Here is a 26,194-nt window from a genome sequence, read left to right as displayed (position 1 = left end):
GCACCCCCACCGCACCCCCGACCAGACGTTGCTCCGCGTGTAATATTCATAAGAAACATACCCAAGTCGGTGCCACTAGCCCAGGCAGAGCCCGGCGCTGCGCTAGCGCTTATCTCCTGGCCGCGGCTGCTGCCCTCAGAAAGGGCAGGGGGCGGGGGTTGTGGGGGAGGGGTGGGCGGGTGGGGTGGGTGGGAGGGGGGTCCAAGCCGCCCCAGTCCGCCCTGGGCGAGCCGTGCCGGAGCAGCAAGGCGACCACGCTGTGTGCGGCGGCGTCCGGGCCTTGGGGTCTCCAGCCCGCCCGCCGTCTCGGCTGATGCTGAGGGTCGGTGCCCATCCCGCGCGAGGGGACCCGGCGGGGCAGCGGAGCCGGGCTGGGGGCTGGAGCCCGAGCCTGCGCTCGCGGCGCTCTTCAGAAGTTAAGGTAAGCAGGGGCACAACCGGCCGCTCTGAGCTCTGAATGGCGGAGTTTACGTCTCGGTGATTTATAGCTGCAGACTTAAATCTCGGTTCAAGAAGAGTTCACAAGCCGGAGCTTCCTTCCCGGCAGTGACTGATACCCTTACACTTTGAGTTCAGGCCGCTTTCCCATCCCCGCCCCCACTCACCCCTCTCCCCTCATCTCGGCCTCAACTTTTCTGAGTCGGGAAAGGAGCTAGGGGGCAAGGGATGCAGGGGCTCTTTCTCGACGATCTTGTTCAAACTCGGGGTGAAAGCAGACTAAGAAAGGGACTGGAGTGGAAAAGGGGGCAGTATCTTGAGGAAGGAGGTCGAATTGGGGCATACCTTGCAGAGAGACAATAGCTCTTGTTGCCTGCACTGGATTTAGCCTCCTTCAGCTCCTGCACCTGGGGGTTATTGTCCAGAAACAGATCTTTGCAGAGGAAACTCCCTTAACTCCCAATCCTTGCTTGGGGGGTACAAAGCAAAGTTTCCTGGCTGGCAAATCTCCAACTTCTTTACTAGGTTGGAAACTTTGGGGGCTGAGTTGTGGGAGAATTGTGTGAGGTCCAAGGTGATTGCAGACCTCAAACAATAGGAAGGACTTTGGTGGGATCTTGGTGTTGAATGTATATTTTAAGTTTATGGGGGCTGTCATATGCTCTTTGATTTTTTAAAAAGGTATTTTCGTTATTTTACAAGACAATGCACAACTTGAAGAAAAGGCTTAAGTAAGCCGCAGGCCCCTGATAATGGATTAGCAAGTCACTAGAAACATTGCATGTTCAAAATTAACTTAATTTTGTTTTATCTAATATCTTGCTGTTCAAGTGTCTAGAATAATTTCTTGACCTGACGTTTTTACACAAGTCTGGTATCTAAAAAAATTTATAATGCCAGACATTAACACTGTCAAATGTAATAGGAACTGTTTTCAGCGAAAGAACAAGAAACCAAGACAGTAAATTGCTATTCAGTTTTAAATTTTACTTTATCCTTTATTTGCTTTCCACCATGGTATCTGTACCTGCTTATCTATTTCCAAAAGAGTAACAGTACTCCAGGGCTCATGATTATGCACAGTAACTCCGGATAAGTGATGCTTTAATTTTTAATTGAGGTTCTGGAAAATTAATTGTGCCTGTTTTCCAGATGTTGGTCAGATTGTTGGTTTAATAATGAAATCTAAAGGAGTCCATTATTAAAAACAAAATTATAATCATCCACTGGTAGATGCTTATTAAATTATTTTTTCTAGTTAACATCTGCTATCCCTGGAAAACTTGAATAATTCTGGGATTTAATATACATAGTTGGGGCATGAAGTGTATACCATTTTCTTAAAGAATTATCATTACAATGTTAATAGAGGGACTTACATTTTGAATGTGTGATGTGTGTGAATATATGCAACTCATATGGAACTTTTCTTGTGAGAGCTAGAGGTTAAACACGTAAAGGTTGAAAACAAAGAGTAAATGTCGATTTCATTTCTGCAAACTAAATTAAAAAGGGTTAAGGTTTTCACTTGCTTTTCAGATTGTTGTTACTCCTCACCTTTTCTTTTCTTTTCTTTCCTGGTGGTGTTGGAGATCAGGGACTCTTGCAAGATAGGCAAGTGCTCTACCACTGAGCTACATTCCCAGACTTTAGTGTTATCCTTTACTTGGTGTTTCTGAAGCAGGTAAATAGACCAAGTAACAAATATCAACAACAGCAGCACACAAAGATCAGGGAACTCTGGCAGGATTTTATGGCTTGTGCTTCCATGCCTCTTCCAGAGCCAAATGACCCCCATACATCAAATTACATAGCAGTTTCTAAGACAGAACCTATTATCGTTAAGTTGGAAAGAGAGTTCAAGCCGTGGTCATGGAGATGAACGCTGGTTTTTCAGGTTCCTGGTGGGCTGTTTTTTTCTCTAATCCATCATGTTTTAACAGGTAGAATTTGATCATTGCTCTGAATAACAGCACCTCCGAAAATCCAAGACAGGGGGATCTGGGAACTTGTAACTGGGGAAAGGAGGTGGGGGTGACTTGCTGCAAAGTGCCTGAGAAGTAGCAGAGGAAAAGAGTAAAGAACTGTCCATGATTTGAGTTGTGACTTGCTGGATAGGATGATGTTGTTGGTCCCTTCCTAACATACACACAGACCTGTGTTCCACCCAAACTTTTATCTCTGGGCTTCTTAGCCACAGGAGCTCATTTAGAGGAGGTGGGTCCTATCCCTGAACAAAGGTAGATTAACTGCCTAAAAAGCTCAGTTTCTGAAATCCAGCCTGGTCAGATAAGGCAATTGCTTACTTTGTGTGTGTGTGTGTGTGTGTGTGTGTGTGTGTGTGTGTGCAGAAACCTCTCTTGAGGACAGGAAGATCCAAGCAGGGGCTGGATGAGGAATAACCACATCTTATGGCTCTTTTTGGCAAGTGTCAGTACTAAAGTGGGGATTCCAGGAAAAAGCGGGAAGACCCCCAAGCTCCCCCTTGCCTTCTGGCTGGTTCTCCAAGATCCAGACAAGGGGAGAGGCTTGGGGGTCTCTGGATGATAGTAAAGGGACAGAGATGAAGGGGCACCCACGTTTCTTTCCCCCCATACAAAAGAAAGATTACAGTCTTGTTCTTTCCAGCCTACCAGGCCTTTCTTGTTTTGGACCTCGGCTCCAGAGACTCAGCTTCCAGCCTCAGTCATTCTCCTTTCTCTCCCCGGAAAATCCCCCAACTCCAGACGCAAGTTAAGCAAATATTTGTAGCTGCCAGTAAATTCCAGCGGCTTTTTATAGTGCGGCTCCCTGCGCCCGGGGCCAAGTCGTGCTGCTAAATATTGCTGACCACTTTTTCTTTTATGGCTTTCATGTCACTTAGCTATTGAGAGTAAGATGGATTTGCGCGGAGCCCTCACCGCGCTGCGCTTCTCGCCCCCCTCCCAGGTCTGCGGCAAGCGGCCATTGGCGGCGGAGCGTCACGTGACCTCGGGGGCGTGCCAATGTGCGCCCTTACGGGTGTCAAGCCCCTGTCAGAGTGTGCGTTCAAGATTGTGAGACAACGCGATGCAAAAAGCGACCTACTACGACAGCTCGGCGATCTACGGTGGCTACCCCTACCAGGCAGCCAACGGGTTTGCTTATAATGCCAGTCAGCAGCCATATGCGGCATCCGCCGCTCTGGGCTCTGATGGCGAGTATCACAGACCTGCTTGCTCACTCCAGTCTCCCGCCAGCGCCAGCGCAGGGGGCCATCCAAAGGCGCATGAACTGAGCGAAGCGTGCCTGCGCGCCTTGAGCGGCCAGTCCAGCCAGCCCCCAGGCCTGGGTGACCCGGCTCTGCCCCCACCGCCACCCCAGGTTGCACCCCCTGCCCCACAGCCTCCCCAGCCCCCACCGCAGCCCCCTGCACCCACCCCTGCGGCTCCCCCGCCCCCTTCTTCTGTCTCCCCTCCTCAGAATGCCAACGGCAACCCCACCCCTGCCAGCGCAGCCAAGAGCCCCCTGCTCAACTCGCCCACCGTGGCCAAACAAATCTTCCCTTGGATGAAAGAGTCGAGGCAAAACACAAAGCAGAAAACCAGCGGCTCCAGCTCAGGTAAAGGGGTGCTTTCTGGAGGAGGCTCCAAGCCACTTCCAGCCACAGCCAGCAGAGTGTAGAACATTTCCAGAAATCCACTGCTCCCACTCTCCTTCCTTCCCACCTCAAAGTTTTCCAGAATCTTGGCAATTTAAGGAGGTGATAAGGCCTCTGTGTACCAGGAACCCCCAGACACAGACCTGATGGGAGTCTCTCTGGACCTCCCCAAGAGCAAGTGGAGACTAATGAAGTTGGAATCCCTCCATTTCATTTTTGGAGTTCTGATCTCTAGGCAGAACCATCCTCAGCTTCACGGTTTCTCTTTTAGCACAGCTCCTGTATTCTAATGAAACAGTGACATCCTCCCCATATTGAAATGTGGCAGAATAAAAGCAGGCCTAGTCACCCTCCAAGTCAGATTCAATGCTTTGTCTATGATCAGAGCCATTTTTGCTCCAGCAGATGGAGTGGCTACCTCACCTCTGGGAAGGCTTTGCTCAGACTTAGTTACAATGAAGGCAGCCAGGGATTTCCTGGGGGAGGGGATTCAGCTTGTCATCTTAATGGGAACCACATGGGCCTCCTGGAACTGGAGGCCAATGGAGGAAAGGCCCCAGGCCTTGGGCTTCCTAGCATCTTGGCTACCTTTGCCCCTGCCCTCTCTAGTTGCCAGTGCTCTGCTCCAAGCCTGAGCATCTGGGGCCTCCAGAGCCAGGATTTGGGGGCCAAGGAGGACAGGAGGGCATAACACTTGTGGACAAAGCTCTAGTAGGCTGCTTAATGACATGGGGAGCTCTAATGGATAGGTCATCATGAGGGACCTGAGCCTCCCCACCAGAAATGGATAGCATCAAGGAGATCTCTTCTGGGCAGAAGCCTTTCAGTTTGGGATTTTCACTCTGCCCATCTCTGGATAGTTGGAGAATTGGCCAGTTGAATCTGCTGCCTCATCATTCAGTCAGCTAAGGAGGAAAAGAAGGTTTGGAAGTATACATTAGGTGTCCCAAAGTTACTGGATACTGGAAAAGAATGATGATGGTGAGACCTGCCCACAGGAAATCTTGTCTGATGGGCCTAGAGGACCAGTAAATGTGTCAGTGCCAGGAAGGAAATACAGACCAGGAAGGCTAGTGGAGATTTCTCTTCACCTCAGTGGAGATTTCTGTCCACATCCCTCTTTGAAGAAGCCTATAATTTGTTCCCTGAAACAAGCTGAAAGAGGGACTAACCACCTACACTGTTTCCCCCACCAGGAGAGAGGACAGCACCTAAATCCTATTCCTCTTGGGGCCCTAACAGATGGAGGGATCTTTGGGTCCTGGAGAAAGAGAGGCCAGGCTGGTTCAGGAGCTGGGCGGGGCCATATGCAGCCCCTGACGTGCTCTTCCTCTCTCTGTCCTGGCAGGAGAGAGCTGCGCTGGTGACAAGAGCCCGCCTGGGCAGGCTTCATCCAAACGCGCACGAACAGCCTATACGAGTGCGCAGCTGGTGGAACTGGAAAAGGAGTTCCACTTCAACCGTTACCTGTGCCGGCCGCGCCGGGTGGAGATGGCCAACCTCCTGAACCTCACAGAACGCCAGATCAAGATCTGGTTCCAGAACCGCCGCATGAAATACAAGAAGGATCAGAAGGGCAAGGGCATGCTAACGTCATCGGGGGGCCAATCTCCAAGTCGCAGCCCCGTGCCTCCCGGCCCTGGTGGCTATCTGAACTCTATGCATTCGCTGGTCAACAGTGTCCCATATGAGCCCCAGTCACCCCCACCCTTCTCCAAGCCCCCACAAGGCACCTATGGGCTGCCTCCCGCTTCCTACCCTGCACCCTTGCCCAGCTGTGCCCCACCGCCACCCCCACCCCCACAGAAACGCTATGCAGCGGCAGGGGCAAGCGCAGGGGGCACTCCTGATTATGACCCGCATGCTCATGGCCTGCAAGGCAACGGCAGCTATGGGACCCCACACTTACAGGGAAGCCCCGTCTTCGTGGGGGGCAGCTATGTGGAACCCATGAGCAACTCCGGGCCGGCACTCTTTGGCCTAACTCACCTCCCCCACGCCACCTCTGCAGCCATGGACTATGGGGCTGCTGGGCCGCTGGGCAGCGGTCACCACCACGCGCCAGGGCCAGGGGAGCCACACCCCACCTACACGGACCTTACCGCCCACCATCCTTCTCAGGGAAGAATTCAGGAAGCTCCCAAGCTCACCCACCTGTGATGGTGGGCTGGGGCTGCGTGCCGGGAGAGTCCCCCGCCCCACCTTTTTCTTTCTTCGTTTTTTTTTTAAATGTTTTTCCTGCTCCTCCCTTTTCTCTCTCCTTCGCTCCCTTCTCCCGCCCCCCCCCCCGTTTTGTTTTCTTTGGTAATGCATTTTTATTGTTTATGTGACGTAGCAATTTTGGTTGCTGGAATGGCTGTCAGTATCAGTAGCGATATTTATCTCTTCCCGCCCTTCGCTTGGCCACTGGCCCTGCGCCCTTTACCTTCTCCACTCTTTGATCAGAAACAGGGTATATGAACAAATTTTCTAGTCGAGTTTTCAAATGTGAATTTGTTCGTACTTCATGGTTCCCGAGGGGGAGCGATTACTTTTTATTTTATTTTATTTTTAGTTTTTAAAATTGCACTTCTTGTAAAGAGCGAGAAAAAAAAAAATCAAAGGCGCTTTGAAACAGGGGCTCCCTGTACAAGGATGACTAAGTGTACGTCTTTCCGTGTGTGTATGCTGGTGAACAGTCAGATTTATTTATATTTTTTTTGCAAGCATTGAATAGTCTAAGTTTTAAATATTATTTATCCCCATCCGTTCGTATTTATATTAAAGAAATTCTGTACCCTGATTGTTCAGAAGGTTTCTTGGGCCTTTTGTTCAATGGTGTATTGGCGTACTTATAAAATTTTTATTTGAAAGGGAAATATAATTCCTTGATAAAACGGTAATGATGCAATAAAACCAGAGAGGATCCAGCGTTTGAAAACAGTGATTTAGGTTTGTAACATCCGGCAAAACTGAACAACCAATCTGTAAACGCGAAAAATGCTGATTTGTTTTGAGAGTTCTACATTCCTTGCTGCTCACATTCTGAGAACAAAACAAAAAAATAAATAAAGTTTTTATTCTGATTAACATCCGTGTTCAAAAGGGGTTCTTTGGCTGAAGATGGGTGTCTGCGTGGATTTCAGGCGGAGGCGAGCTGGCGGAGTAGGCCGCGACCGCCTACCCAGCTCCTTGGGCTTGGGGCCAGGCCGGCGGCTCGCCTAAAAGCTCGGCGAATATTCCGGAAGGCAGTCGGGGTTCTTGGTGGCGGCAGATCTGGAAAGGCTGTGTGGCGGACCTGCTGGGCTGCTTGGTTCCCAGCTGCCGCGGAGGCAGGCGGAGGGCGCAGGGGCTGTGGAACGACCGGTTGTCAGAAACAAAGGCAGCCGGGCCCAGGCGCGGTGGGGGGCGCACAGGTGCCCCGCGGCCGCGCGTAGGGAAAACTCAGGGCGGTCGTCCCGTGTTCTTCAGCTCCGGTCAAAGCGAACCAGCCGACGTCTTAACCCCGTGAATCACCAACCATGCAGAGGATGCAGAACTCTTTCCAAGAGCGTTCAGACTTATGGTCTCCTTCGCGGACGCTTCCCAGTCGTTTATCGCGCCAGAAGAGAACCATCTCTCCCGAAATCGCCTCGAAGAGCCAAACAGATCTAAAGGGATTGAAACTCCCCCAAACCTCCAGAAGAAAAAAAAAAAAAAAGGAGGGCTAAACTCAGGAGAATCTCCCTGATCCCTTCCTTGGACTGCCTGAATGCTAGCATCTGTTTCCTAGAGGAATTTAGCATTTGCCATTCTCTGGATTTATTTCCTCTCCTTCTTCCCTCCCAGCTTTCTTTTTATGGCCCCAGGGGGAGGGGGAGAGAGAAAGGAGATTGGTATCTTTCTAATAAAAATGCAATTGTATAAGTACTTCTTTCATTTGATGCTACAGGAGCTAAATATTACATTTCCACTCCTGCATTTAAGATAGAGCTGCCTACTGACTGGAAGAGGCAAAGACAGGCACAGTAAAAGGACATATTTCCATCTTCTGATTAAATAATTGCTCAGAGAAGGATCTAAATTCAAAAAATGCAAACCTCAGAGCTGCATTCCTCCTCCTCATCATCATCCTCAAAACTGGGAGTAAAGAACCGCCTGCGTCTGGGGATCAGAAGCATCTGATGTAAGAAATAAGCCCCATCCTCCCTGGATTGTATCTCTCAGAGGCAGAAGTGAAAAATGTCGCCATTTTGTTTGCAATCCAAAATATCCATCATCATGGCCTTTATCCATCCTCCCGAGAAGTGCCCTCAGAGGATCCTTAGAAGCAGGCACTGGAGCCATTTCTGGGTACCTGTTAGGTCCCAACGAGCTGCTTTTAGGTAACCTTTTCTTCTTTTAAGAAAAAGAAAGTCTTTTAAGAAAAAGAGGCTGCAAAGCCAGGCAGCTTCAGAGAGCTGGGTGTTTTTCTTACACCCAGAGGTGCTTTCTCCACATCTGTCCTGCAGCTCCTAATATATATGTTTTCTTTTCAAAGAGTTTGGTCTGTGGGGAAATGGTCTTGCTCCCCCTACCCCAACCTCCCTGGGGAAATATGATCAGACCTCAGAAATGCAGAGGCAGGAAGATCAGCCTTTGTGAGGATTGGAGCTTCCACTTTTTGGTTGTTCACGCTGAGCAGATACAGGAGTCTTCTTTTTAAGTAACTATTTTAGAGACATGTGTAAGTTACCTGGGAAAATAAGGAGCAGTATATATGGAGGAGGTGAAGAAGGAGGAGGAAGAGGAAGAGGAGGAGAAGGAGAGAAAGAGAATCGAAGAATATGGATATCCACCTAAGGATGAAAATCTTTCTGGGTTACCACCATTTGAACCATTTCTAAAAATCTACTCTAGCTGAGGGAGGAATGCTTTAGAAGCTTCTTCCTTCCCTCAGGGCAGAAATTGTAAAATGAGAATCTAATATGATTTTCCATATCTTGCCACTCTAAGGCATTCATTTTGGCTTTCAAAGAAAAATATTGATCTCATCCCCAGCTTTCTAAATATTCAAAGAAATTCTTATTAAAATATATCCTGAGTTAAAGTAATAGATTTGGGGACTATTTCAGTGTTGAGCAGCTTCAGAAAAGCATTTTCTTCCAGATGGTATTTGAATTAAGGGGGCTGAAACAGGCAGAAGGCTCTCACCCACGCAGCCCCTGACAAAGCCCAGCTATATAGAGGCAGTGCTGCTTCCTCTATGCATCTCCCCTCCCCTTCCATCAAAATTTTCTGATAAAAGCAAATGCCAAAAGCCACCATCACCAAATCCACAAAGCACCTTTCCTAAAAGCAACCCTAGAACCCTTCCACTGCCAAAAAATATCTTTAAAAGACTAGTTTTCCTTGTTTACTTGCGTTTCCTGCTCTCCTCTTTGCTCGGCCACATTTGATCTTGGAAAGAGCTTGAAGCTGAAATGTGTTCTTAAGGGCCAGAAGCTGTCAAGGCTTTTGGTGAGCAAGATTGATCGTGCCCAGACTTCCTTCAGAGCTTTGTTTGGAATAAAAGCAAGAAAACTGAAAAACCTCACATTTTCCAAAATAGCATCTCTATCTGTAATGCAATGCCTCTTGGCTAGTTGAGGTTGGAGGCCACTTTAATATCTCATTTCCAACCCAAACCCCCTCTGATGCTGGCCTCAGAGACAGAGTTCTGCCCTTGCTCCTTGGTCAGCCTTTCTTGTTTTCTACGAAGATTTTTCTCCCCCACCAACCTCTCTCTCCTTGGCCATCAGAATGATTTATTTTCCTGCCACTGATGCCTGCCGGCCTAGGGGAGTCTGATCACTTGGTCCATTTCAAAGAGAGCAAAAGCGAATCACCATCCTCAGGGTTGGGGGGGTGGGGAGAAGTACCTTCAGACCTCTCTCTCTCCTCTCTCTCCTCTCCTCCCCCCCCCCTCTCTCTCATCTCTCTATCTCTGCCTCATGCCCTCTTTTTGGCTTGGTGGGCTTTTTTTTTTTTTTAAGTTGTCATTTGGTACCTAAAGGTGTTATCTTTTCAACCCCCCAGCACTGTCCAAGACACACACAGTTTCAAGTCCTGGAATTGAAAAAGAGAGACAAGGAAGGAGAAGGAAAACCTGTATAATCCCTCCTTGGGACACCCGGCTCTTTCCCACAGTGCTCTTTCCCACAACAGAACCCGGGTGCAAACCTCCCTGGTGTCCAAGGAGTAGGAAGGTGTGGGAAGCAATTCAGGCTGCCAAGGAACACTCCTACATCTGAACCAACCAGCCCCCAACCAGAGCGACAAGGACAAGGAAAGAAGGGTAGGGGGAAAGAGAGAGGAACAAACGTCTTCTCCCTCGCTTCTGGTAACTTCCAACAGACTTCCTGGAAATCGGAAATACTCACCGCACCCGAGCCATAAGGGTATGAAACCCAGAATGCCAGAAGCCGCACTCGCCAGCTCGGGGCGGCATTTCTTTGGCTGGCCGCCGCCCTGGCTACGGGGATTTGGACACATGGACCTGGGGTTGCTGTCTCGCTTGGCACATGCATCTGTTTTCTCCAGCCACTCCTGAGAAGTTGATGGCGCAGGAAGGTCGGGAAGCTTCGAGAGCCGCCTCCCGTTTTCCGCTTTCCCCTGGAGTCAGATGCAAAGCTGCGGTGGAAAAGCCGGCTAACAATGGGGCCCGGGGGCGCGAATTCCAGGCTGGACATTGAGAATGGGGCGAGGGACTATGGGATGGGGGGAGCGAACAGACAGCGAACAGACAGAAGAGAGTGGGAGGGGAAACGGGTGGAGAGAGAGAGAGAGAGAGAGAGAGAGAGAGAGAGAGAGAGAGAGAGATATCAGTTCTGAGATCCAAGAACTGGTTTTTAGGAAAAGTAGAGGATAGGGATATAAAAGGATTGCCCCCCCAAATCTTTCTTCTTTCTTTTCTGTCTTCTTTCTTTCTCCTTCTCTCTCTCTCTCCCTCTCTTCCTTCCCTTCCACTGTCTTTCTTCTCCATCTCCCAACTCTTCTTTCCCACTGCTCTTTCCTCCGGTCTTAGCAGAACTTATGTGGCTGGGATGCGGGGGCCCTCGAGTGTCAAAACTTTGAAGATTAATGGATTACTTTGTTAATGACTGCAGGCGTCAGACTGAGGTGCTTAAATGATTTGTGAGGTGCGAGGCGTCTTCCCGACAGTCCCAAACAATGCGCGGAGTGTGCGGGGGAGGCAGAGGGCAGCCGCTGGCGCGACCGGCAGCCAGGCTCACACTCGCACTCACTCATACACTCAGACACACTCCCAGGCGCACACACCAATTCCTTGCTGAGCAGGAGTAAGGCAGGCACCCTCGTCCCGCACTCACTCTCGGGCATTCCCACCCACATCCATATATATATATATATTTGTCCTGAAAAAAGTGTAAATAAAGCCTCACTGGCCCCCAATGAGGCGTTCCTTCCCGACTTTTTTGGATCAATCAAACAGACAGTGGCTTCTTTTGATTAAAGCCCAAATTGTCATTGGGCAGAAGCAATCATGTGACAGCCAATTCGGTCCAATTTCAACCTTGTCTCCATGAATTCAATAGTTTAATAGTAGCGCGGTCCCCATACGGCTGTAATCAGTGAATTAGAAAAAAAACACCCCAGCAGCGATCTTCTATGATAGATTTTTTTTTTCCTCCGCGCTCGCCTTTTTCCTGGGCCTCGCCCCCCCAAAGCCCCTCCAAAAGAGGGAACTTTTTCTCCGAGGGGGCTCCAAGGAGAAGGCCATGAATTACGAATTTGAGCGAGAGATTGGTTTTATCAATAGCCAGCCGTCGCTCGCTGAGTGCCTGACATCTTTTCCCCCTGTCGCTGATACATTTCAAAGTTCATCAATCAAGACCTCGACGCTTTCACACTCGACACTGATTCCTCCTCCTTTTGAGCAGACCATTCCCAGCCTGAACCCGGGCAGTCACCCTCGCCACGGCGCTGGCGGCCGCCCCAAGCCGAGCCCCGCGGGCAGTCGCGGCAGCCCGGTGCCCGCTGGCGCCTTGCAACCTCCCGAGTACCCCTGGATGAAGGAGAAGAAGGCGGCCAAGAAAACCGCGCTGCCGCCGGCTGCCGCCGCTGCCGCCACCACCACTGGCCCTGCCTGCCTCAGCCACAAAGGTCAGTCCCAAGACTTGGCCCCAGGTCCCCAGGACCCTGTTCCCCCTCCGGGCTGCCCCGAGAGCGGTTATGGGGGAGGGGAGCATGGGATAGCAGCGAATGGGGAGAGGGACAGATGCCTGGTTGCCTTTCCTTGCCCCCTTGGGTTCAGGAATGGGTTTGATGGAGAGGAGAAGAGATCCTGTGCTCCACAATGAGACATATATATTTTTAGGGAGGGAGGGGGAAACTTTCCCTAACTTGTGTAATGTGGGATGATTTATTTGAGTTGGAACTGACCTCCTCTTGTCTAGTTGTCCTAGAGTTTGGCTTTTTGACAGTAATGAAGAGTGATAGATCGCTCTTGCTCAGCTAAGCAGCTGATGCATTAATTATAAATTGTGTTGTGGCTAATATAAAGTTTGCTCCCGGATGAAGAGGTTGGGGGGAGCTACAGGCAGGAATTTGATAGAGGTGGAGGAGATGGGGTTTCCCGGGGCTGAGCTCCCAGGAAAGGCAGCACAATAGCTCTACTGCATCCAGGGCGGCCATTTTGTTGCAGTTGATCTTTTCTGCTATATTTATTCTCCAGTGGAATAATCCCTCTTGGACCCCTCCACCTCCAACTGTGCGTGTGTCTCTTGTTGGTTTCCCTTTCCGCAGAATCCCTGGAAATCGCCGATGTCAGCGGCGGGGGATCGCGGCGCCTGAGAACTGCTTACACTAACACGCAGCTTTTAGAGCTGGAGAAAGAATTTCATTTCAACAAGTACCTTTGCAGACCCCGAAGGGTGGAGATTGCCGCGCTGCTGGATTTGACTGAGAGACAAGTGAAAGTGTGGTTTCAGAACCGAAGGATGAAGCACAAGAGACAGACCCAGTGCAAGGAAAACCAAAACAGTGAAGGGAAATTTAAAAGCCTTGAGGACTCAGAGAAAGTAGAGGAGGACGAAGAAGAGAAGTCCCTCTTTGAGCAAGCCCTCAGCGTCTCCGGGGCCCTTCTGGAGAGGGAAGGTTACACTTTTCAGCAAAATGCCCTCTCGCAACAGCAGGCTCCCAATGGACACAATGGTGACTCCCAAAGTTTCCCAGTTTCGCCTTTAACCAGCAATGAGAAAAATCTGAAACATTTTCAGCACCAGTCACCCACTGTTCCTAACTGCTTGTCAACAATGGGCCAGAACTGTGGAGCTGGCCTAAACAATGACAGTCCCGAGGCCCTCGAGGTCCCCTCTTTGCAGGACTTTAACGTTTTCTCCACAGATTCTTGCCTGCAGCTTTCAGATGCAGTCTCACCCAGTTTGCCAGGTTCCCTCGACAGTCCTGTAGATATTTCAGCTGACAGCTTTGACTTTTTTACAGACACACTCACCACAATTGACTTGCAGCATCTGAATTACTAAAAACATTAAAGCAAAAACAAAGCATCACAAAACAAAAACCCCCTGACCAGGTGGTTTTGCCTTCTTTTATTCCGGGAGTTGATTTTTATTTTATTTTCTTCTTGACCTACCCCCTTACTTCTTTAATGTTGAGCATTTTGTTTAGTGATTCCCTGATTCAGTTTCAGAGTCATCTCTTACAGATTACATTGGAGTTTTAGTTGTTTTAAACCTCACCTAACAATCATTTGTGTGGTTTTCCTGAAAGCAATATATGAGGCCTGCAAGAAAGTGATTAGAAATTGTATCATCACTTTCTTTTTATTTTTGTATTACATTAGGATGCATTGTCATGCGTATTTTTGGTAGAATAAATTCTCCTTTGCTATAAGTAGCTTTATTTTTTTCTCCCCCTCTTTCTCAAGGATCATAGTGGTTTCTTTTTTCTTCTTTTAGTCTAACTTGGTAAATAAAATTCTGGTCACAATTTATCTTCTTTTTCAATTTTAATATATTTATTAATGTGGCATGTTCAAAGTCTTCAATAGACCGCAACAAATAAAGCCAGAAAATGGCTAGGGCTTCTGACAAGTACTTTTGTTTTTAGGGTTTTTTTTTTCCCTTTCTTTTCTTTTTTCTTTTTCTTTTTTGGAAGGGAATGGATTTGGCTTTCAGTGTAGTGGCTCAAGCCATAAATTTAAATTAGTAGTAGAAACAGGATTGGGCAGCCTAAGAGTTGGGCAAGCTCAAGCTTTTGAAGGTGGAGAAATAAAGTGCCTACTGAAACCCCAGCTCTAGGAATGAGCAACTCTGGGTTTCTTTAACAAGCTACCAGGTCAATAAGTTATCAACAATTCATTTATTTATACACATTGGTTCCAAACATCTACATTCCAACCCCTCCCCCACAAATCCCCCGTACATTTTCAGAGTGGTTGATTAATCTCCCAGCTGTTGATAGGTTCAGGCAAAACAGACCTAAAAGATAGAGAAAAACAATAAAACAAAATAATGGTTACTAGCTGGAAAATGCACTTCGGGAAAGACTCTTTCTAATTGTCTGGTCCAGTCATTCTAGGATACTCCCCCCTCCCCCCACATCCAGGGTCAGAAAAATCAATATTTCATTCTTAAATCTGTTTACATTGCTAATAATGGATCATTAAAGCTTTGAAGTCAGGTTAGCAAGTTGAGATTTAAAATGAAGTGCTTCTGCACCCTAGGTTATAAAGTAACCCAGTTAGGCAAAGAAAGAGAAAAAGCACTTTAAATGAAATATCAATAAAATATGACCTAGGGTGTGTTTGGGGGCTGTTCTGTTTTTTTCCAGTTTTTATGTCTCCCCATGTTTATTTTTCCCTTTCTGTGCTCTTCTATGGGCTACTTACCGTGAGAAAGCGCAGCAACATGTGTGTTGGGCCGGTTGATTTAAGAACCCTGCTCTTAACAGCAAAGGCTTGGAAGTTAGAATAAAATCGCGATCTTTCCTCATGGGTTTGCTCCCTACTTTCTGTCACCTCTTCACCCGCTAAATCCCAGCAGCAGCAGCAGCAGCAGCGGCGGCGGCCTGTGGCGTTTGCGGCCGGCTTCCGGACCTAGGCTCAGGCTTAGCGCCGAGCAGGGCGTCCGGGCTGCGGCCAGGGCTGCGCCGCTCCTGGATGCGATTCGTCCTAAGCTCATAAATCAAACGCTTTCTATGAATGAGAATGTCATCAAAGAGATCAATTGCAGGAACACATGCACAAATAAAAATCCTCTTACGTATTTGCCGGGGATCCCCGTCCGAAAGCATTAAGTTAGAAGGCGTTCAGTCATAATTCATTTTTATTGCTCTTTTAAAACAACAGCTTGGCTGAGCCGCGGATGCCATGAACGGCTCCGGGGCCTCGGCGGCGTTTTGTCTCCTCCTCGCTCTTTCTCTTTCTAGAAGAGCCCCGAAAGAGGCGTTTTGAGCAGAGGCAGATACTTGCAGGCGATTATTTTAATCGTAACCAAGCTCGCCTTTCACCCACTCTCCTGAGGCATTTAAAGAGACTTTAGCTGAGTCCTGGGTCACTGGCCTACATGCCCAGAGGACCAAGGGTCTCTTATACAGCAGAATGGCTCCCACGATTCCTGGGGGTGGGGTAGTGGTGGTGTGGAGGCTGGGGAAGGATCCGAGCTACCGAAGCCTAGCCTACGGGCTGGATGCCGCGGGAGGCTGCCTTTGTGAGCCACTCCAGGAGAGCGGCACTCGGGGGGACCAGCCGAGGCAGAGCCGGCCTGCGGGAGCTGGAGCAGTGCAAAGAGGTGGGATGGCAGTTGGCCTGTATGTATGCAGGCTTGTGTGGCAGTGCGAATTTGTGATCCAAAGGAAAACACCCCATGCAGGTTCCCCTGAAAACAGGCCAGGAGAAAGAGAGGTGGAGGGAGAGAAAAGACAGCGGCTGAGGCTGAAGGCGGCTTTGTGCAGGCGAACTACAACCGGCCGGGAGGATATTGCAAACCAGAGCGGAGGAAGCCCACAAAGAAGGTATAGGAAGGAGGCAAGCGGGCAGAGGGCCTGGATCTCCCTCACTGCCAGCACTGACCCTCTTACATCCTGTCCCCTGCCCAACAAGACCCCCTTGTTTCCCCAACCCTGGCGATCCCAAGGAGGCTATCTCCAAGAGGGTCCCCTTGTCTATCCCCTTCTGCAGGATGAGGATCCCTAGGAGCTGAAACTGGGGTAGGGGAACTTTCGGAGCTCTTCCTCTTTCCATGCTTGGGGTGGGTCAAAGGTCATAGGAAAATACCGTTCCAAAAGGAAATGTTTGGGAAAATGTTTCATTGCTACTGAGAGAATTCAGAGTAAAAGTTCTACAGAAATTTTCCCTCTTGTGGGGACAGGTTTTTGGAGAACTTCTTTATGAGAACTGAACACAGATATATGTAAGGATGACTAACACATTTGAAATGTGCCTGCCTAGAGAAAAACTTCCTTTCTTTTAATGTAGAAAAGGAGGACATGGGAACCCCAAACCCACCTATAATCCTCACTATTAATTTCATCTATCTGATCCAATGTCACAAACATGTCAAAGTAAAATCTATGCAGCTTTGGTTGTAAAGCTTCTTAGATGATCTCTGGACTTCTCCTGCTTAAGAATGCATCAGTTCTCGGTCTCTGCTTGGCATTTTTTCTCCACAAGCCCGAGGTTGACATGAAACCTAATAGTAAACAGCAATTAACGACCCCAGCAGCATCAATATAGGACTAGGGTGAGGGAGACCAGGACCCCTGGCCTGGGGTGACGCACGTATCTCTCTATGGAAAGACTTGAAAGTTCACTCAAGCAACTATACAGTCCGTTGGAAAGGGGAGGAGATGTTGGGGAAGAGGGAACTGTCCCATTCACCCTCAGCCATCTGTCCACCGCCTCTCCCACCTGCCAGCCCCGACCTCCACTCCAGACGTGCAGTAGATGGGGTGAGGTGGAAAGTGGAAGCAGTCCTAACATCCCCCTCCAGAAAAAGAAACAGGGAAAGTTCGGAATGTTTGTAGGAATTGCGTTCCGGCCTTCCAAGCGCTAAAGATTGCACGCAGGCTCCCAAGTCCTTAAGAGCCAGCAGATGGCCTGCAGCTCAAGGCCCGGCCCCCACGCTGGCCACGTTTGATAGCGTCATCCCCCTCCCCCTTCTCCTACCCCCTCAAACTCCAGCAGTGGAGTTGCTTCGGATCTCAGAGGGCTCCCCTAGCAAAGCTGAGTGGGGAGGAGAAAGGGGCGGAGAGCAAGGAAAGAGGGAGGGCAGAGAAGAGCCCAGCAACCCCGGCCTTTTCCAGCAAGCTTGGTTTCAAGGGCTCAGTCGTCCCTGGGGATCGAATTACATAGGCTCCTCATGGCCATGCTAATGATGACCGGGGGTTGGAAAAGAAGGCTGGGGAGACCCTCCTTGGAGGAGGGAAGTTTCTTTTCTTGCTCTCGTACCTTCCATTCCCACCCGGGTTCCCCGCAGTCAGTTCTTGGCACACTACCTTCTCCATTCCGAGCTTGGAGAGTTAGTGGCCTAGCCTCGCCCTCCTCCAGCGTTCTTCGAGCTCTTTACGGCCCCACGGCCTCACAGCCCAGATTGTACGGTGGAATTACCCTGGAACTCGGGCGCGGTTACGACTGGATTCCCACCCTTCCTGCTCCGCGCTCTCGGGACTGGGCCGAGGTACTTGCGGCCACCCAGCGAGCTCTAGCCCACGGATTCCCACCCAGGGGAGCCAGGAGCCCTCTTCCCTTCTCACCTCTTGCCAGTTCATCTTTCTGAGCGTGATGGGGAGGGGGCGGAGGCGGGGGATGCCTCCCAGCTCCCACCTCTTGGGGGGAGGGGGGCGAGCGGAGTCGGGAGCGCGCAGAAGGCAGCCTCTGCTCCCTTCGCCCCAGCGCTCGGAATCTGTCGTTGCAGCCGCTGCAGCTGCTGCCGCCGCCTGGGCTGCCTGGGGGGGCTGCTGCGCGTCACCTAGATAGAGGAGCGCCGGGGATTTAAATGCCACTGAAACGGTGATCCATCACAGCCAGAGCCAGCAAACTTTAGCAGGAGGCTTAGCCATTGGCTGGCGAAATCACGTGCCCATCCCTAGAGCCCTCCGCCCTCTAGCCCCCCCTCGTGCGCACTGTACATTCATATCATTTTTCTTCTCCGGCCCCATGGAGGAAGTGAGAAAGTTGGCACGATCACCCAGGGCTTCGCAGGACCCGGTCGCTCAGTGACAGATGGACAATGCAAGAATGAGCTCCTTCCTGGAATACCCTATACTTAGCAGTGGTGATTCGGGGACCTGCTCAGCGCGAGCCTACCCCTCCGATCATGGGATTACAACTTTCCAGTCGTGTGCGGTCAGTGCCAACAGCTGCAGCGGCGACGACCGCTTTCTTGTGGGCAGGGGTGTGCAGATCAGCTCGCCACACCACCATCACCACCACCACCACCACCACCACCACCACCCCCAGCCGGCCACTTACCAGACTTCTGGGAACCTGGGGGTGTCCTACTCCCACTCGGGTTGTGGTCCAAGCTACGGCGCGCAGAACTTTGGTGCGCCTTATGGCCCCTATGGGTTAAATCAGGAAGCAGACGTAAGTGGTGGGTACTCCCCGTGCGCTTCCGCTGTTTACTCTGGAAATCTCTCATCTCCCATGGTCCAGCATCACCACCACCACCAGGGTTATGCTGGGGGCACGGTGGGCTCGCCTCAGTACATTCACCACTCATATGGACAAGAGCACCAGAGCCTGACCCTGGCCACGTATAATAACTCCTTGTCCCCTCTCCACGCCAGCCACCAAGAAGCCTGTCGCTCCCCTGCGTCGGAGACGTCTTCTCCAGCGCAGACCTTTGACTGGATGAAAGTCAAAAGAAATCCTCCCAAAACAGGTCAGTCCTGCCGACAAGTGGATGAGTCTTGATGAGCTGTTCACTTAGTTTCCGAAGAAATTTAATAATGATTTTTTAGAAAGCTTCTTGCTTTCGACTCACGCTGTAGGGTGTGGGAAGAGTGTACCAGGTGTGTTGGGGCAAAGGAGTCTTTCGTACTGTTGTGTTTTCAAATGGGCTGAGGTTGATTTAAGTGTTCTGGAAGTAGGAAGCCTGTGTGTGCATGTGTGTGTTGGGGGCGGGGGAGTGTTGGTGGTGATGGTGTTGTTAATATCTCCAGACTTCATTAATCATGGGTCTGACCAAGCTAATGGCTGACTTCAGGTTAACATTTTACACCTCATCATTCACACTCCTCAGCTGGGTTGGTGTGGAGAAGTTCTTGATCTACCCCCTGAGTGTTGCTCTGAAGCGTGTAGAGGATCTCTTATCAATTTTAGAATTTTTACCTTTTCCTCTAATGGATTCCTACTTTACCTCAGGGAAAGTTGGAGAGTATGGCTACGTGGGTCAACCCAACGCAGTGCGCACCAACTTCACCACCAAGCAGCTCACGGAGTTGGAGAAGGAATTCCACTTCAACAAGTACCTGACGCGTGCCCGCAGGGTGGAGATCGCCGCTTCTCTGCAGCTCAATGAGACCCAGGTGAAGATCTGGTTTCAGAATCGCCGAATGAAGCAGAAGAAACGTGAAAAGGAAGGGCTGTTGCCCATCTCTCCTGCTACCCCACCTGGAAGCGACGAAAAGACAGAGGAATCCAGCTCCTCACCCTGCGTTCCTTCTCCGGGGTCTTCTACCTCAGACACTCTGACTACCTCCCACTGAAGGCCACCCTCGCCCCTAACTCCACAGCCCAGACTTCTCCTGGGGCTGGGATTTCTTACCCAAAGCACATTCTTAGCTTATCTTCCTTTCCACTTACTGTCTCTCTTTCTGATCCTATCTGGGGAGCTCCTGGCCAGGATAATGTGTTTCCAGAAAACTCTAGACCAGAAACTTGCTGAGGGGTTAACTCCTTAGTAGTCCTGATTTGGTGCCAGCATTAATTTCTGATGGCCCCTTGCATTCCTCCCTGATTTTAAGAGATTTTCATAGAAACAACTGTTTCTTTCAGTTGCCCTTTGGAAACTAGGGTCTCCTTGCCTGCAGAAACATGCCAGAGGGAGGCATTTCACCTCTTGTCTAACTGTGTATTTACAGTTCTCCCCTACCTTGCCCTTAAAAGTAGAATCTAGAGGAAGGGTGTCCAGGAGCTCATGATGAAGACATGCACTATGAGTGTGTTTACACAATTAATTCATCCCTTAATTTAATTCAGTTTCATGTGTATGAGTTTGCTGGTTGTAAATACTTTGTCTTGAGAGATTTATCTTTATACAAATTTTCTAGAAATGTTTAGAATTAGGTGACTAAATCAGACAGGGTGGGCAAACTCTCAAAAGGGGTACAATTTTTTTATGTGATTATAGGTGAAGAATAAATTCCCTCATTTAAATCCCATCAGATGCCTCAGAAGGTAGTCTCAATTTGTTCCTTTAGTGAGTTAAGAAGGCCTGTAGGGCACAAGGCTCAGAAACCTTGGCTTCCTGTGCTAAGTCTCTCCCCAACCCTACCCCTTTCTTCTCATTCTTCTGGCCAACCTGCCAATTAAAATTTGTGCTGGATTATTCGGAACCTAAAGGTATTGCTCAAATCAACTTCTTCCTTCCACAGTTACTTTAGCTGGATATGATGTATTTTCAGCTGAATTGTTAATGTGATGGATGGCACAATGAATGTATATTTTGTGTGATTCGTGAATAGTCTTTTGCATGTCGCACAATGTTTTGATGTCCCTGAAGTACCATACTGAGTTCTATCAGTTATTCTTTGTGAGCCTACAATATTCCCCATTTCCTGTACAATCATGAACAGCTCTGAGATCCTGGAGTGATATGATCCAGAGCAGAGTTTACGGGTCTTAAGATGTCTGTAATAAATATATTCAAGTTTCAGGTATGCTTAAGCATATGTGTCTCACAGGGCTACAATTTGTTGCTTCCTACAAAGTTGACTCATTTCATGTGGGAAGAAAAGAAGGGTGGTGTGGATTTTCAAAGAAATGGGCCTTTTCTTGAATAAAAGTGAATGCTTTTCATTATCATGTAGCTGAAGCTTGCCCTATGAGTGTAATTTCACTTAATCAATGTTTGTTTGATACCTTGAGTCTCTTCAAAGTAACAGCAGCTCTTTTATTATAATCAAAGTTCATAATGGGAAAAAAAGAATGGTGAAGAAATTTATGAAGCAGATCTATTTTTGAAACAAACATGGATACTTCCTGGGTCAAGTGCTAACCTTTTCACCTCCAACTGAACATTGACATATATATAAACAGAGCCCCCTTCAAAAGCTGAAACTGTCTTTAGTCAGTCTTTCCTCACATCAGTGAACCAAGAGGGAAGAGATTCATATTTAATTAGCTCTGGTATAAAGCTGCTGTGAAAATGGGGCCCACCCCATCCCTCTTCCTCCTTTCTGATTGTCAGGCAGTGTTTCAATATATTTCACCCATTTAATTGAGTGTGGTATGTTTTCAGTAAACCCTTGCTCCCTCCCTCATTCTTCCTGTCAACATCTATCCTTCCTGGCTCACCCCCATCTCTGGGTTGCACATCTCATTTCCTTCAGACTCAGTTTTGAGTTCATAGCCATCTTGGCTGTAAAGAGTCCAGGCCACATAACCCAGAAAACAATATTTATTTTCTTCTCTGGGCTCAACAGTTTCTTCCACTGTTCTTGTTGAAAGCCACTCTGAAGCCTTGCCATATTGAAGTTACTTCTGACCAAGTCATGAATTGACCTCAAACAGAGAAAGCCAGCAAGCTAGAGTTCAAAGTGGCAATCCTCCTAGACTTCTTGCCACTTTTCCCTTACTTTCACACATTTTTGGAGGCTTTAATTGAGTCCCATGAGCAGAACAGAACATTTACAGCATTACAAACAAATACAGACACATGACTTCCTTCCTCCTCAAAGGATGTTTTAAAAGGATGGGCTGAGGAGAAAACCCTACAAATATCTGGAATTTGCAGGCCTCTAGAGCACCCGTGAGATTTCCTGCACTTTCCTGCTAAAGGGGGAAAGCCTGGACTTCGAAGGCACAGTTGCTGCGGCCACATCAAGGGCACCGGGTGCTTTTCCTCAGCTGCTGGGTTCTGAGGCTGCCTCTAAAAAGATTCAAGTGGACGAAGGAGAACTTCAAAGACAGCCTTTCTTTCATTTCCCGCCTAGCCTTGTACTGTATCTTTTGTTTATTAGTGTAAGGCCACACAGCAAAACAGATGGCTGGTTTCCAAATACTTTAATGTGTTAAGTTTCATTTGCATGCTAGTGTCTTGATTTCAATATCTAAAGGCAGGGCCCGACCCACCGAAATCCAGAGATTCCAATCTTCAAGGTTCTGGTTTTAATGTAGCCGAGAGAGAGGAGAACGATAAATTGTGGCTAAACATCTCTAGCCTTCTCTAGGTCGTGGAATAAATCAGTTAACAAGCAATGCATTTAGGAAACATTAATACACCTTTCAACAAGGAAAACATTTGTATCTTTTTAGCTGTCCCAATCGATTAAATCAAAGCCGCTTAACACATTCTATTTCAAGGTCTCTCTTTTTCTGTTTTGGTCTCTGAGGAGTGCAGTTAGATTCTTGAAAAATAACAGTAATTCTAACTGAAATGACAGAAAGAGGGAAACAGAAAATAACATTATATTGACACGTTTGAAAAGAAAACAAGGGTCTCAGTTAAGGACCCAGGATAACTGCAATATAAAAATCATTTCCAAATGCTTTATTTCCCACCTCCTTGACATTCATCCAAAGTACTCCTGAAATTCAGGGTGTCTCCATACTAGGCTGAATGGAGGTCTTGCTGTGACTCTGAAGTCTGCTCTGGGCTTCACCTTTGAAAGTTTACTTTTGGAGGCTATTCAGATGCGGTGGTGTTTTCCTCTGGGGCAATCAGATTCAAACCGATCAATATTTACTCAGTCTGAAAGGGTTGTTGAAAAGGCTGCTAACAACAAACTGCTTAGCTGCTCACCCCTGTTTAATCTCAGGTTCACCGAAAGTTCAAGAAGAGATGAATGCAGTGATGGGTCACTTTAGAATGAGTCCCAGCGGTTTATCTGAGCTCTCAGCTAAAGGCAACAATTATAGTTCCATCCCTTTTTGGGAAAGGGGCAAATTTCCTATTATTCTTTTGCTAAACAATGTTTACTAGAAACTTAAAACACTTTCCTCTTCCCTCCTGTTTTTTTTTTTTTCTTTCCTTTTTTTGAAACTTCCAGCTGCCCTTCCTCTGCCTCCTCCTCTGGTGTTCTACCATTCTGCTAGATTTCATTCACCTTAAAATAAATTACATCAAATATTTTAAAAACACTAAATTAGTCTGATAGAAGAGATCTGATTTATTTCAGATGCCACAGCTATGAAATGAAATGCGTTGGGCCATTAGAGTTTATCTTTTTGAAAGTAGAAGGCAATATTGAACTGAAATCCATTTGCGTTTGAGTAATATCAGCAATCAGAGCCCCAATATCCATCTGAAATGGCCACTCAGACCAGAGTGGCAGGGAATTAGCTTGTACAGAAACAAATACTTCAGGTAGAAAGTTAACTTTAAAAATTTACATCCTCCGAGGGCATGAAACTACTTAGAGATGAAAAAGGGAGATCCAAGAAAGGCAGTGGGGAATGGTGGGTAGAAGATGTTAGACACTGAAGCTAATTGCTACAGCTTTTCAGAGGTCAGAGTTCATGTAATCACTGCATAAATGCATACTAAATAGGGATTCATTAAACTTTCCTGATGGCTAAGCATGTCTGTGAAAAATCGTCACTGCTGTTTGTTTCTTCCTTAAGAATAACCATTCTTGAAGTAGAAGCTCTAGATGGTTGAGTCTAATTTGCTATTTGGAGAGACAGGCAACACTTCTGTTGTAAAATTTTGAAATCAGTGCATGGACAGCATCTATCTTTATATTGGATGGGACTGTAATATCCCTCTCACTCTTAGAAATGCGCTGGCTTTTTCAATACATATAGGAATACAAATTAGCATGCTCTGATCAGATAAGCAACTCATTGGATGGCTAACTGTGGTGACTCTCTGCCATAAATAAGCCTACTACATACCTGCATTTCTGAGAGCATACAAAGCTCTGCCTTAGAACTCCTGTGCCTAGATGACTAGAATTGAGTGGGACCTCTACCTTACCCCGCATTTTATGGGTCAGGAAAAGGTACCCAAAGTTGGATTGATTTCATTGAGAGTACATAGTCAATAATCAGTACTTACTTCCTAAATAAAAATCGGGGTAGCTTAGAACCTGAGTCCAGGGCACTTTTTAATTCTAAAATTGAGCTTTAATTTTTGCCTCTTCCTTCCCCATTTATTCTGTGGGATTTGTTTCAGACTGGGTATTGCTTACTTTATTTCTTACATCTGTTTTATGGGCCAGCTACTCAAATCAAGTCCTCAATTTTGAGGCCATCAGGACTATTGAATCTTTGAAACAAGCTCTAAGTGTTCTACCATTTTGCTTGTATAGTCAAATGTTGGGCTACTTGCCCAAACATAAAGACACTTTTTTTTTTTTTTAAGACAGGGTTTCACTACTTTGCTGAGACTAACCTCAAACTTGTGATCTTCCCACCTCAGCCTCCCTAGTAGCTGGGATTATAGGCATGTGCCACAGTGACCACCAAGACATACATTCTTAAAATGTAAAAGCAGAGCAGGTGAAATTCCATATACACACATATATTTATTTTGTTTTAAAACCTAAGCTTGGGAGCAGTAAACAAAAGAGGAGTCTCTTACACTCAAGTTTGATCTCTATTAAGTTGTCAAGAGGTTATCACCTAGAAAAGGCTTTAAAATACAAGGGACATGGGGAAGGGTTCCTAACCCTGATTGTGTGTGTGTGTGTGTGTGTGTGTGTGTGTGTTGATGAGATCATGTTATGCAAGTGCTCTACCAAGTCCCACATCCCCAATTCCCCGGAATATTTGTTATTTGTGTTTTTTTTCGGGAGGGGGGTCTGGTTTGCCCCCTGTATTGTTTGATTCACATCTATTACTTTTCTCCATGATTCACCATGTACCTAACACACACACACACACACACACACACACACTCACACTCTCCAAGTCCAAATCGTTAACATAAAGTTTTCTCACAACACATTTTTCTACATTCCCCTTCATCTCATCCCCATGGAATAATCTCAGGGGAACCTGTTGCTCAAAGGACCTCAGTGGCTGTGTTTGAAGAGCTGAACTGGAATCTTCAGGATTTGTGTCTTATTTTTTATAACAAGAGTCATTAAATATACCTGACCTTCGGATGCAGAACTGCAAACCAAATATCAATCAAGCAACTCTGTTTTGTAAGTGTTAGCCTTTAAACCCTGTTGCTTTTGTTGGAGGGTGGGAGGAAGGGGAAGGGAGAGGAGGAGCAATCCCAAACCTGTAAAATATCATTGAAAGATTGCATTTCGAGTTTATTGGAAAATAAAGAGACCAATGTTTCCTTTTCAAAATATTCCCAGGCATGACTAAAACACGTTTCCATTTTTTAAACAGCCTATTAAATTTTACTCATTAAAAACGTGCTGAGGGCTGGGGTTGTGGCTCAGTGGTAGAGCTCTCCCCTAGCACTTGCGAGGCCTTGGGTTCGATCCTCAGCACCACATAAAAATAAATAAATAAAATAAATAAACGTATTTTACCCAACTACAACTAAAAAATAAATATTTTTTAAAAAACGTGCTGAAAAAAGGTTCAGTCACGAGGCTCATCTATAGAAATCAGATTGTTTTGTCTTTTCATTTTAGGCGTGTGCGGTTAATTGGTTAGAGAAAATAGGAAACTGCTTGCAACCGATAATGAAAAATCATTGAACTTTTTCACACTGGGATTTTTTTTTTTTTAAAGACGCACTAGGCGTTTTACAATTTTTGACCTGCTTCGTTTTGAAAGAAAAATCACCATAGTATCATAAGGAGAATGCAGAGAGCAATGATTTAAAATGGTAGGGACCCTCTCCCCGCACCGAAATATGCTCATGGGTAAAATATGAACCGGAGTGTTCCCTTCCAAGGAGCACACCGAGTCCCTTCCGCAGGACGCGCTGGGAGCTGCTGTCCCAGCCTCGCCACGAGCTGGGCTCAGGCCGCCGCGCCGTGTGGGGCTGCAGAGTGGGCGCCTGGCCCGGGCAGCTGCGCAAGGCGGTTGAGGTGGGCGATGGT

At 47.7% G+C, this 26,194-nt stretch overlaps 3 protein-coding genes and 2 long non-coding RNA genes across 16 annotated transcripts in view; 3 read left to right on the top strand and 2 right to left on the bottom strand.

Moving 5' to 3' along the window:
• The window catches only part of LOC125611508, a 2,505-nt gene extending 2,330 nt beyond the window's left edge, over positions 1-175 (bottom strand). The window contains exon 1 of the long non-coding RNA XR_007341674.1: positions 62-175. This is a non-coding gene — a long non-coding RNA (uncharacterized LOC125611508). The remainder of the gene's footprint in view (positions 1-61) is intronic.
• Positions 1-7,126, top strand: part of Hoxa3 (homeobox A3) — a 44,040-nt gene extending 36,914 nt beyond the window's left edge. For 6 of the 7 annotated variants that reach the window (XM_048786378.1, XM_048786376.1, XM_048786377.1 and 3 more), the window contains 2 exons: positions 3,367-4,018; positions 5,406-7,126. In XM_048786378.1, coding sequence (XP_048642335.1) covers positions 3,487-4,018; positions 5,406-6,217 — 1,344 coding nt within the window. In that variant the 5' untranslated portion in view covers positions 3,367-3,486 and the 3' untranslated portion in view covers positions 6,218-7,126. Of the gene's footprint in view, positions 1-212; positions 422-3,366; positions 4,019-5,405 lie in introns of those variants that run through there. The other variant, XM_015490167.2, reaches the window with a different exon arrangement.
• Positions 7,127-11,186: 4,060 nt separating this feature from the next.
• On the top strand, positions 11,187-14,009 carry Hoxa2 (homeobox A2). The gene is made up of 2 exons (XM_015490166.2): positions 11,187-12,157; positions 12,800-14,009. The coding sequence occupies exons 1-2, from the start codon at positions 11,773-11,775 to the stop codon at positions 13,537-13,539; spliced, it is 1,125 nt and encodes a 374-aa protein (XP_015345652.1). The 5' UTR covers positions 11,187-11,772; the 3' UTR covers positions 13,540-14,009.
• A 349-nt stretch (positions 14,010-14,358) lies between these two features.
• LOC107146124 lies at positions 14,359-18,625 on the bottom strand. 5 transcript variants are annotated; one of them, XR_007341670.1, is made up of 4 exons: positions 18,489-18,625; positions 17,771-17,985; positions 14,907-16,707; positions 14,359-14,496 (listed from the first exon to the last, which is right to left on the bottom strand). It is a non-coding gene; the product is annotated as an uncharacterized LOC107146124 (long non-coding RNA). The 5 variants fall into 5 exon arrangements; XR_007341673.1 differs by lacking the exon at positions 18,489-18,625 and having other exon boundaries at positions 14,907-15,188; positions 15,280-16,707; positions 17,771-17,996; XR_007341671.1 differs by lacking the exon at positions 18,489-18,625 and having other exon boundaries at positions 14,907-15,441; positions 16,524-16,707; positions 17,771-17,990.
• Hoxa1 (homeobox A1) lies at positions 18,087-21,048 on the top strand. 2 transcript variants are annotated; one of them, XM_015490165.2, is made up of 3 exons: positions 18,087-18,602; positions 18,806-18,900; positions 19,383-19,514. In XM_015490165.2, the coding sequence occupies exons 1-2, from the start codon at positions 18,240-18,242 to the stop codon at positions 18,863-18,865; spliced, it is 423 nt and encodes a 140-aa protein (XP_015345651.1). In that variant the 5' UTR covers positions 18,087-18,239; the 3' UTR covers positions 18,866-18,900; positions 19,383-19,514. The 2 variants fall into 2 exon arrangements, with proteins under 2 accessions (XP_015345651.1, XP_015345650.1); XM_015490164.2 differs by having other exon boundaries at positions 18,087-18,900; positions 19,383-21,048.
• Positions 21,049-26,194: the final 5,146 nt, after the last annotated feature.

This window comes from Marmota marmota, unplaced genomic scaffold, assembly GCF_001458135.2.
Source record: "Marmota marmota marmota unplaced genomic scaffold, marMar, whole genome shotgun sequence".
Lineage (NCBI taxonomy): Eukaryota > Metazoa > Chordata > Mammalia > Rodentia > Sciuridae > Marmota > Marmota marmota.
The sequence above is the reverse complement of the archived record's forward strand: the minus strand, read 5'-3'. Positions and strand labels throughout refer to the sequence as shown.